The following is a 12,221-nucleotide window of genomic DNA, read 5'->3' as shown; positions in this document are numbered from 1 at the left end:
AAATAAATGACATCAGAAACAAAACGGTGTGATACCCAGAGAGTCCATCAACACAGTCCTGTTAACTAAATGATTTTTCCATGCTCAAAGGAAGTTGTCTGGCTTGACGTGCCATATTGATGGCGTAAGGAACTGGAACCATTTCATAACTTAATGTATGGAGTAACTCGGCAATAAAAGTTTCAACGAGACAAGGACGAGAGCTAAGAGCAAAAGATTTATTGGAAGAGGAGAAAAAAACAACTATGACATGGATATGCTATGCTCAGCTTCAATTAGTTTGAGTTATTACTCTTTACCCTGAATCTGTTAGATGGACTATGGAGAGCCACCTGGGATTTCTTCTTGTAGTTCTTCTTTTCTTTCTTCACTCTAGCTCACATTGCAGACACAGTCAAAGTGCAAAAGTACTAATAGCTGCCACATAGTGCAGGAAAATTAAAATCTTCTCTGACTCTAATGTGATGATTATGGTCGAGAGTTGATGATAGGCAGCCATAAACTGCATGACTGTAAATATTCTGTGTGCAGGAAACTCACTGGTAGTGAATGTTTGGGTTGTTTGGGGTCCTCTGGTGTTGTTCTTGATGATGTTGATGGAGACTTCATACTCCTGTCCTGGTCCAAGCCCTGATTGGAAGAATTGGTTCTGAGAGGGTGGAAGGGTGCTTGAAACTTTTCCATTTTCTTCTTTCTGTAAAAGTTACATAATATGCAAATCAAGTTAAAGTAGAAAATTTACATTAAACTTGACTGCTGTGAGAAAATCAGCTTTTGGCATTAAAACATGGTGTCTCTGTTTTAGCATTTTCATTACCGTTTAGGTTATGCTATGTTTAGTGTACCGCAGGCAGTATATTTCTTCATGCAAGGCACAAAAAGGCAGGAGCAGGAGCTTGAAGGTCAGAAAAGGACAACACATTTTAAGGCTACAGAAAATTAAAAGGATTTATCAGCTGGCACATTCATTCCTTTTCGAAGAGTTGGTTGGATTTTGCCTTGGTATCTCAGCAGCAGTTTTAGCCACAGTTCTATAACATCCCTCACTTTTCCATATGTCAAAGCAAATTTAATGGTTACCACTAAAATAAATCCTTGTATTGCTGAGACTTTCAATAAGCTGTCGTAGCTTATCACCTCTGACTTTTCCCCTGATGGTTAATAAAATGCAGGCAAGTCCTCAGCAGAGATGGGGAGACTCACCATGTTGCGGAAATAGATCTCCCAGCCATCAAAGGGGATGTCCAGCTCGTCCCAAATGACCTCGACTGAGGTCTCTCTTACTGATTTGAATCTTAGCCCTTCTGGCTGCGGAAGGTCTAGGGGGGACAGAGAGAGAATTAATAAATGTCTAGTATCTTTTTCTAACCATATTCACAGCAAATGAACACAGAAACAAATATGGCATACCTGTGGCCACCCGTGCACTCACAGGGATGCTCCTTTTGTTACTCAGAACAGCGTAGACATTAATCAGATACTCAAGACCAGGCTCAAGCTCTTTAACAGTTGCAGCAGTTTTGTCTCCAGACACAGTGAACTCTTGGAGAAGACCGCCAGGAATTGTGGGCACATATGTGACGAGGTACTCTGTGACCAGCATCTCATTGTTCCAGGACAGGCCGACAGTCTCACTGGTGACCTCCCCAACAGTTAGGTCCTTTGGAGGAGATACTGGAAAAAATCAAGAAAAAAAAACAGCTGAGGGTGTTGTATTAGACATTTTCTCAGGCCCTCAAGTCAGTGAATATCAACCACGTAGAGCTAATGCAAACTCCAGACACACATCTGGCTGTGGTGTGAAGAACTGCCAAAAAAGCACAAACCGAGTACAGACAAGGGCAGCACAAAAACCGAAACCCTCTTTTATATTCACCAGAATAGTTTCTTTCAAGAAGAGTGGTGAGTGAATTTTGAGAACGGAAGGAAATTACATCACTCTGCATTTGCTTTTATGGTGCACTTAGTTAACACATGGAAACTTTCTAAAATTGTGAACTGTCAAATCCTTTTTTTTGTCTAGAGACTCTTACCTTGTGAGCAGTCTTCTCCGATGTATCCCTCATCGCAGACACACTGACCGTTCACGCAGTGCCCTTTGTCCTGGCAGTTGTTGATGCAGCTCATCATTGCACAGCTTTCTCCTTCATATCCGATCTCACACATGCATCTTCCGTCGACACAACGCCCCCTGTTGTTGCAGTTATCTGGACAGGTGAGCACGGAGCAATCGTCTCCCGAATAGCCTTCATGACAAATGCACTCTCCGTCAACACAGTAACCGCGGGTCAGGCAGTCGTTGGGACAAGCTCTCTGACTGCAGTCTTCTCCTGCAAACCCTTCGTCACAGACACACTGACCATTGATGCACCGGCCATGGTTCCTACAGTTGTTGGGGCAGCTCAATTCACTGCAGTCCTCACCAGTGAAGCCTGCATGGCATAAACAACGCCCCTCGGAGCACTCTCCACGGCCGTAGCAGTTTGAAGGGCATGTGCGGATGCTGCAGTCCTCACCAGCGAAGCCTTCCTCGCATACGCATTGACCATTGAGACAGCGCCCCCTGTGCAAGCAGCTGTTTGGACAGGACAGCTCGGAGCAATCGTCTCCCTGGAAGCCAACATCACACGCACACTGTCCATTTATGCACTGGCCTCTGTTGTTACAGTTGTTCAGACATGCCAACTGGCTACAATCTTCACCCTGATACCCTGTGTCACAGATGCACATCCCACTGAAGCAGGTTCCTCTACCGTTACAGTCATTCAGGCAGGTGAGCTGACTGCAGTCTTCTCCACTGTAGCCAGCTGTGCAGACGCACTGGCCATCGACACAGAAACCATTACCACGGCAGTTGTTCGGACAGATGCGCTCTCCACAGTCTTCACCGGCAAATCCTTCATCGCAGTAGCAAGTTCCATTCAGACAGCGTCCACGGTCGTAGCAGTCTTTGGGGCAGATAAGCTCAGAGCAGTCAAAGCCAGTCCACGGTTCATCACACACACAGTCTCCGTCATCACAGCGCCCACGGCCTAGGCAGTTATTGAGGCACTTGCTCTGAGAACAATCTTCGCCAAAGAAACCATCCGTACAGACGCAAACGCCACCCACGCACTGGCCGTGCACGCTGCAGTCCACAGAGCAGGCCTCAAATGAGCAGTCTTCTCCAGCGAAGCCTTTAAAGCACTTGCACTTTCCATCCACACAGTGGCCTCGGTCCCGGCAGTTCTTTGGGCACTCGGGTTCGGTGCAGTTGGGTCCCTTCCAGCCAGGCTCACATATGCAGCCACAGGTTTCAGCGCTGAAGTTTCCATGACCATTACAGTAAGGTTTTGTTCCCACTTCACCTTTAAAAAAAATGCAGCATAACAATGACAAATGCAGTCAGCTTGACATTTGGAGAAAGCATGCTTTTTTGACTTTCTTGTTGAGAGTTGGCAGTGAAGAAAGACTTTTCTGTATGCTATGAAGAGCCAACAGATGCATAAGCGAATGTGTATTTCCTAAAATGCCAAACTATTCCGGCTTATTTTAGCAGCTACTGTTTTCTTGCTTTCATTGGTACTGACAAAACTTTATGTAATCCCTTACTGATCCAAAAAATAACAAAAAAACATGCAAAGTTAATAGATGAGCTGGTGTCCTCTACTGTACAGCTAAAATTACACCCCCACGTTAAATTCCAAAGAACTCTCAGCAGATGAAGGGAACAGATGTGACTCATGAACGAGACTTGTGGGGTTACAAAGCACTTTTCATTGCAGGGTCTGATAAATAAAGGATTGTTTTACTTTGCTGGCTCTAACGGGCAAATGTGACTGACACAGCGTGATGGAAAAATTAGACCTACCTTTGACCTGAGCACTGCAGCAGGCCCCTTCACTGTGGCACTGATCCCTCAAAGCTGAAACTTCTCCCTCAAGCATCTCAAGCCGGCTCATGAGGGCTTTTAGACCGGGCAAGTGGTCGGTGCAACCGCAGGCCTGCCGAGGTATGTTGATGCGGTGAGTGAAGACAATCTGGTTCTCCCCGTCGAGCGTGTGCTCGGTCATGTGATGGCCTGAGGAGACTGGTGCATCTTTGGGATGAAGGTGCGTACTTTCTGTAGTGTCTAGGTCCACTGAGCACAAGGAACTTCCAGGAACATTAATGTTATAGACGTGGTTGAAAACCAAAGGATGATCTGCTCTCGGGAGGGTTATGTTTTGATCTTCAGGGGATGCCAAAGTCTGTCGTCGATGCCGTAGGATTTTTTTCACAAGCCCAGCATTTGATAAGGTGAGGCAAGTGATTAGGAGAACGCAGCCCAGAAGGCCTTGTGTACCCATGTTAGATGTGTAGCGCTTTATTAGTGAAATAAATATCCGTGCAAACCTCAGACAAAAGCTCAATCCTGGTTAACGGTGAATGTTCTGGAAAGACAGACAGATACATTGTTACAGCAATTTAGTATTTAATGCTTTGTAGCACAATTAATAAATATATGAGAAAACATCTGAAGAACCGTGTTATACCTGCTCTAATTACAACAAACCAGCAATTGAGATGAAATGTTAACGAATTGAAAGCCATCCACAACATTCAATGCCTCACAAAGTCTTTTAAAACAGTTTTTCATAATGCCTGTCTTTCATAACTATCAACTGTACATGCGAATAGGGTTTGGTGATTTGGTGTAAGTTGACTACATGTGACTAGTTTTGTCTTGTTTAGAGAAAGACAGAAGCTTGAGAGATGGAAATCAGTGCAACATGAACATTTAGGATATGACGCAGTTATTTTTTGGACAGTTTTTTCATCGTTTTTGCTTTGCTGGTGTTAAACAGTCAAAAATAAATATCCAATAAATGTAGTTTTTGATCATTTTTGATAATCTTGTACATAGTTTGCATAATATTTTATTAAAGCCCTGCTTTAAAAAAAAACCCTATTATCAAATAATCCGCAGGTGTCCTTCAACTTGCTTCACGGTGTTTGTGTAAATGTAAAAAATCTGCTGTTTTACTCAAAAAATTATAATCCCAATTCTCTAGTGTCCACATAAAATTAGGTATCTGGACACCAACAGCACTATAATTTATGGGAGTAAAATGACAAGCTTCTTCCTCAGCGTGGGAAAGCCCTCTTGGATTACTCAGTGATGAGTTTCCAAATGATCTAAGTTCACACGAGATACTGAAAATCAATAATAGCCCACAGTGGCCGACTCTTCCTCATTACTGGAAAAAATTCTTCCTTCGTGGAGTTTTATGATAGTTCAAAGCTGTGTTATTGTTGCTTAACTGCATTTGCAGGCTTTAGATTTTAAATTCCTTCACTCATCAGTCAATAATCATTGCATCCACAAATAGCCAGCAAATCAAGTCATCCAGATAGGCCCTCAGGTTCACACGCTTGTCTGCTGGCACACCTGGGAGGCAGCAAACAATACCTCTATAAAGAAGCTGCATTTCTGGCAGAACAGGAGGATTTTGTCCAGACTCTTTCATTGGTAGCAAACCTGCACATGCAAACCAGTGAAAAATTACTTCCAAAAATGCAGTTATGGACTTAAAAAGACATGTGGTGCACCTGGATTTATGTTCTCCCGAGAGTTTCTGGAAACTGTTTATTGACACAATGATCAGCTATCGCATAACGGAAAGTAGCTTCAGAAAAGCTTCAGCTGAGCTTTTGCTGGATCTCAGGGTTGCCATGACTGCACATTCATATATTTATGACCAAGAAGTATTTTATCCTCTGAGACACAAAATCAAAACACCTGTGGCTGATCCTCATCCTCTTAAAGCAACACAAGAAAGCCTAGATATACATAAAACTACTTGCAGTAACACACACAAAAAAAATATTGAGACCTATACCAAGAACAAAATCTGCCTCACAATTTTGTAGAAAAATCTAAAGGTGGGTAACAGTAAAATATATAACCACCGGATTACCTTGACTCAAGATGTCATCTGAGCTCAGAAAAATTATAGTTCCTTGTTATTGCACATCAAGCGGTTCACTGTTAATGTGCGTGTTAACTTTGAGAGTAAAATATGAATATATTTCTTTTAAAATATGATGGACTCTCTACAGGTTGTGCTGAACCTTCCTGTGAGGAAGCACAAAGATTTTATATTTGGGAAGAACCAATAAAATAGAATAAGCTGGTAAAGGAATCAAGAGTTGTTGGCTTTCGTCAAGGACTTTTTGAAACAGTGAAAACAGTTTGAAAACCTTTGCAGTGATAGCTGAATGTTTCCCTTGTTTTTTATTGTTATACTTAGATGACAGGCAGCATGGCTATCTTTAAATCGCAATGGTCGCACGCAATACAAAGGCTGTAAAAATGTTGCTACTTCAGAGATATAGGTTTGAAGGTAGGGCTTTTTCATCGGTCCTCTTTCCTTTCCTTTATCATGACCACCTTTGACCTGACCTGGCTTCTGTCCCACACCCCCTGCCAGCATTTTCACTGTTCTTCATCTTACCTGTTTAAACGCCCATATAAAATCCCAGCTTAAGTTTCACGAGGCTCTCACACATCTGGTGAGCGGCAGGATAAAGGTAGGTTACGATTAAGGTTGTAAATCTGAACTCTTGGTCTTACAATGTGTTTGTGATCTACTTCTTGAAACTTTTACAACACATATCACTTGTAATTTACAGTCAGTCTGGCAAAAAAAAAAAAATCTTCTTGATAATGCCCACAGGTAGCTCACTGTCACTAACATAACTGTACAATATGGACTTTTTGAAATAATAAGCAGAGGAATTCAACATATTTTTAAGAAAATACTGGCTGGTAACCCTTTTTCATTGTAAGACTAATTGAAGTTAATTAGTTGAATTAATAAATTGTTTTGATTCATTTCTTCTAACTGGGTGCACTTTTCCATGTTGCACAGAGCAGAAAAAACATTCTTAAAATAAGAGGTGCAAGCAAGGCACGCAGTGCTTGTGTAGCGAGATCTAAAAACAGACATCAATTAAAATGTCAAAGTTAAAGTGATCCTTCTCCTTTCATCTCAAACAACATTCTGTCGTTAAATGCGGTAATAGAAGTAGCATTAGAAATGACTTAGTGACTGCTTGGCCAATATGTATATATAATATATAGAAGAGTTAGAATACAGTGTGAAAATGTTTTTAATAACTCCATCAGCACGTTAACAAGAAACGCCTTGTTTTTGCTCCACTAGCATTTTAAAATTAGCATCTATGAGAAAAGTTTAACGAACAGTGTTCCTCATACACCACCTTTATTTTTCATTAATATTCTCAATTATTAATTAAATTAATTAAAATAATTGTTAATTGTTAATTAATTTTGAACAACCTGTTTATTTGTTTCTTTTTACATTAATTTTTTTTTTAATATACTTTTTTCAAAATCAAGCTGTAAATCTGTGTTTGAGCTCATTAGCAGGTGTTTATTTACAAATACATGATCCTCCCAGGATCCTTTTGATTGCTGATTAAACAAAATATAAATTATTAACATAAGCTCAACCTAAAGCTTCTAAAGCAGTTATTATATATATTTATTAATCCATATAACATTGCTAAAAAAACACAATTTTCTGCAAAGTATTTTATTTTTAAAAATATGTACCGTTTTCCACTAATAGAGTTTTACATGTTGTGAGGTGTTTTCATTGTGTTTTATTGTTACTTGTACTGAAGGAATGGTTCTAAAAAATTCTACTGCACTAATAGTAAATAGTTTTTTAGCCAGGAAGGATTGCAGAAAACGTGCAGCAAGCTGCATGAGGCAGCTGTGAAAGTGCAAAAGGCTCTGACATGTCACTCATATATCAGTAATTGTAAATTATGTGCACATTAACACTAACTTAAATTTTACATTTTAAATTTCAGACTTGAAATAACTTCAAAGGCTTTTTAAAAAGATAACTGCCAGCACATTTTTTCTTTTTTGTAACTTTTCAAAACCAGCGGAAACTTTGTTTATATAAGTGTGACCTGATGTTTTTGTTAAACTACTGAGAACGGTAGTGCTTACAGTACAACGCCAAGAACACATCATTCAGAGAAGCCCTGGGGTTGACCAAGGACATCTCCTTTGACTATGGGACATGGGAAGACAATTTAGAGAGAAAATTGAAATAAATATAACCTGTTCACTAAGCTATAATCCAGTTCCCGTAGCTTTAGTATCCTTTCCCCATGCTGGCAGCTAAAAGGGAACTTTCCCACGTGGAAAAGAGAAACTGGGAATGTTGGCCCTGGGCTGATCACATCTGTTTTGCCTAGTCAAACTGAAATAAAGGCAATGAGGTTCTCGTCTTATGTCCATATAATAGCTCAACATTTGGCGAGCCAAAAGTGCTACTGCATGCAGATTTAATGCTAAACACAAGCAGCCATTAACAGATTGTATGTGTAGCAAGTCTGGACACAGTCCGTATGGAAAACATTTGTGGTTGACAGCTTTGTGTCAGGATTCAGTCAGTGGTCAACAAGAAACGAGTGCATCCAGTTGTTCATCTGTGATATATTAACATTTCTATTTTTTCCATACATTACAAAGTACAAAGCCCGATTCTCGACAGCATCAGAAACAGCTGGAAATCATCTCAGGAAAGGTAATTAGAGTAGTTAATGTAGCTGATACAGTAAGAGAAATAGCAGCACCTCATTAGCAGATTACAAAGTTTCCCACTGCAGCATGGCAGATATTATCCTGTGGGACCAAAAAGCAGTTTCACTGTGTCTGCAGGTGAGCCTGACTAGAATGCAGACTTTCAGCAATTTCAGTAGCAGTTACTCTGTCTCTGCAAAAATAAACATTTTTTAAAAAGTAATTTTTTTGATTTGCATGCTCTTAAATGCAGATATGTGCTTTGTTATATATGTTAATAAATGGAGGAAATACTATGCAAGTGTCTAAATGTGTCATTTTAAATTAGTTAATCTGCTGTGAGTGAGTGAAGCGTGGGCATTTTACTGTTGTGCATGTTACCAGCAGATATTTCCTCCATGAACAGGCACGAACAGAAACAACCATCTGTGTCGGTCCCGCTTATTAGCAACATACCTGATTTTAGACAGTGTGGGAGATTTACAGTGTTAAAGTCTCACACTCTGACACAGTCACAGGCCTGAAACAGAGCCTGCAGTTATGTGATAGAAAACATAGATTTATTGATGTGTTGTATAAATTAACTTGTTGACTTTTAACCTAAAAGAAGGAAAGACTTTCATTAAACCCAGTTCACTGCTCTAGCTAACCTTCAGCTGCTCGAATGAATCCTGAAACTTGACAAAGAAAGACAGAAAAAGAAACAGGAACCAAAATATAATTTACATAAACTAAAGAGGCATGAGTTATGACCCCTGACTCTGTGTGTCAAAGTCATGTAGAGGGGAACAGTGTCGTATGAGCCCTCTGGGAGCTCCGGCTATTAAACCAGCTGTCCCTTTGACACTGACACCTTTCTCACTCGGCTGCACACAATCATCCCAGGACACACGGCACATAGCAGAGAAAATACAAAAAAATACTCTCCTAAATAGCTATAGCTGTATATGATGGGAAACAATGTGCCTTCTAGGTATGAGCTGAAGTAGCGTGGGTGAGGGGGATAAAACTGCACATCAGAGGAACTGAATGATTATAATCTCATTCAGCTGAAATATTCCTTTCTGCTGAATGTGGACTGGAACTGGTGATTCAAACCACACAAAGGATGAAACAGAAGTTAAAACCACTGACTTTGACTTAAATTTCAATTAAGCATAGCTAATGGACTGAGTGGTTGAAGGATGTAATTTTTTGATTTCTCTTTACCCATGCTGGCAACGTCACTAGCATCGCCTATTTTTCCTTTCATTTAATCTCAGTGGTGGAAAAATGATGCACGATGAAGTCTGAACTGCATTGCCCAGAGTAATATGATGAATCATCAGGCTGCAAACCTCACCAGACACAGGGATATTTGTGCATTTTTTTGGCCCCGTGCAGAAACACACACTCACACACACACACACACACAGCTGTTATTTTTATATTTTCTCCCAGTACTGATCTACAACCTGACAACATTTTTTGCAAGGGTCTCTTTTTGGCACAAAGTGCGCTGGCCATTCTACGGAGGCGATCAAAGCCTGGGATAACTCTTCCACATGTTCACTCCCACAGCAGTCAGTCATCACCGCTGCTCCCAGCACTGGCTGCTGTGTGAGTCTGACAGAGGAAGAAGTTGCAGTATACACCAAGAATGCACTTCCAATAAATAATAATTGTGCCTTTTGGTTCTGTAGTATGCGTCACTCGTGCAAGTTGACTACTTTCACTTAAAAACAAAAGGAAATGAGAAAACTGACCTTTCAAATAATTGTTTACTCAGAGAAATTCATAAATAGATCTTCTTACCTGTTTTTTTTTGTCACAAGCCCCCACGGGTAACATGAGGTGCTCCTCCGGGTCTTCACAAATTTAGTGAAGCCAAGAAAAAAGATGATGCTTCGCTCTGTTGTGTCACTGCTCCGTCATACAGCCTCTCCAGCAAGGTGGCAGCTCTGTCAGTCCAGCTCTTTATCCTCCCTCACAGTTCACAGCTCAGGCTGGGGTTCAGCTGAAAGAGGGAGTAAGTGAAAAGCGGGAGACAGGGAGTGAGAAAGAGAGAGAGAGAGAGCGAGAGAGAGTGAGAGAGAAAGAGTGGGAGGAAATGTCTTTTAAAGTGTGAGGAGTGTTTAGGTCAGACTCCCATTGCTTTAAACCCGAGCCCTTAAATAGTCGTTTTCTCCCTCCCTTCACAGCCCCGTCTTCCCTCCCTCTGCTGTAACTGATGGATACAAGGGCTGGTCTGCTTCCTTTAAATGAGATGCCACATGACAGAGTGAGCGGTGCTTGTGGTTGTGTAGGGAAATTAGAGGGGAAAGCCAGGCAATAAGAAGAAAGTGAAGGAAGACCGTAGACAGCAGACAGACAGTAGCTTTCAACTAGACTCACTTTGCAATAATGATTTATGATTTTCTCATACATCATTAAGGCTGCAAAAATAAATCCCAATCTTTGCTCAGCATGCTCAAACTGTCATTTCATGTTACCCCTCCATCGTCAGTCTCCACTTATTTCCATGCTTCACTCTAATCCTCCTTGAAATACAAGTCTTTCTCCAGCTCTGTTAGAGTATTAAACCAAAGATGAGAAAAATCAACAAAATACATGATTTCTGATTAAATACTTTCGGTATCTATCCAATTATATAATAAAGGTGATGGATAAAAGTCAAAATGAAACAGTGGAGGAAATCTCTTAAAGGAAGTGTTTTGCTACCATACACATATATTTCATATGAAGTCATTCATTTAACACATTTAACTGAATAGGTGAGAAACAAACATGTGTTAATGGAATTCATCTTGTATCTTGCAGTCACCACAGACAGGAATGCAATAACTGCAAGACTATAAATATATAAATATAATATAAACTATATAAAGACTAAATAACTGAAGCCCAGGGAGAGAAAAAGCAATGTGCCAGCATATGGAAGCAGCTTCCACAGTTTAATCTTAATATGATTAGATGAGGATAAGGGAAGAATCGGCTTAAATCTTTTAAGTGAGTCCGTGGGACTGTTAAGATATACAGTTTGCAGTCTGTTGTGAGTGGAACCTTTGAATGATAATGTTCTGAGTTTCTACTTGGACACATTCTGTGAAGACATGACAGAAATGGGTTACATCATACAAAGACTAAATTATTTAAAGGTTTTATTAGCAGCATGGCTGTAGGGATAGCTCACTGATACATTAGTCATGTCAGTCCAAAACAAAATATTGTATCTCAGTGATTATTGCTACTGCTGTTATTCCGACTCTAAACACCTCCACTATTGAGATTGGAGATTCTTTGACTTTCTATCAAACAGTTATGCTTTGGCAGCATCATTGTTTCACTATATGCCTAAATACGAACCTGTACCAGTCCATGAGTCGTTTGGTAACGGGCTGTGAGAGTTGAGGCACGGGTGTGAAATTTATGTTTTTTATGATTTGTATCATTTAAAAAAAAAAATCATTTTTCATTTACTCGGTTTCCCTGGATTTTCCCCCTGTGTTATGTATAAATCTTCTTTTTTTTGGGTACTAGTACTGGTTTTATTTTGTTGTATTTATCTGCGACACTTTAAAGGCCAGAAAATATTGTCGGACATAAACCAGTCCGTGGCGCAAAAAAGCTTGGGGACCGCTGGTCTACACAACAC

The 12,221-nt window shown here is 40.4% G+C and overlaps 1 protein-coding gene across 1 annotated transcript in view; it reads right to left on the bottom strand.

Moving 5' to 3' along the window:
• The window catches only part of LOC309711290 (tenascin-like), a 57,447-nt gene that overhangs the window by 26,969 nt on the left and 18,257 nt on the right, over positions 1–12,221 (bottom strand). The window contains exons 2-7 of the mRNA XM_082541515.1: positions 10,382–10,583; positions 3,851–4,412; positions 2,034–3,347; positions 1,411–1,674; positions 1,204–1,319; positions 541–694 (exon numbers count right to left, since the gene is read on the bottom strand). Coding sequence (XP_082397641.1) covers positions 541–694; positions 1,204–1,319; positions 1,411–1,674; positions 2,034–3,347; positions 3,851–4,328 — 2,326 coding nt within the window. The 5' untranslated portion in view covers positions 4,329–4,412; positions 10,382–10,583. The remainder of the gene's footprint in view (positions 1–540; positions 695–1,203; positions 1,320–1,410; positions 1,675–2,033; positions 3,348–3,850; positions 4,413–10,381; positions 10,584–12,221) is intronic.

Source organism: Aulonocara stuartgranti (assembly GCF_965226115.1).
Source record: "Aulonocara stuartgranti genome assembly, chromosome: 7".
Classification (NCBI taxonomy): Eukaryota; Metazoa; Chordata; class Actinopteri; order Cichliformes; family Cichlidae; genus Aulonocara; species Aulonocara stuartgranti.
The sequence above is the reverse complement of the archived record's forward strand: the minus strand, read 5'-3'. Positions and strand labels throughout refer to the sequence as shown.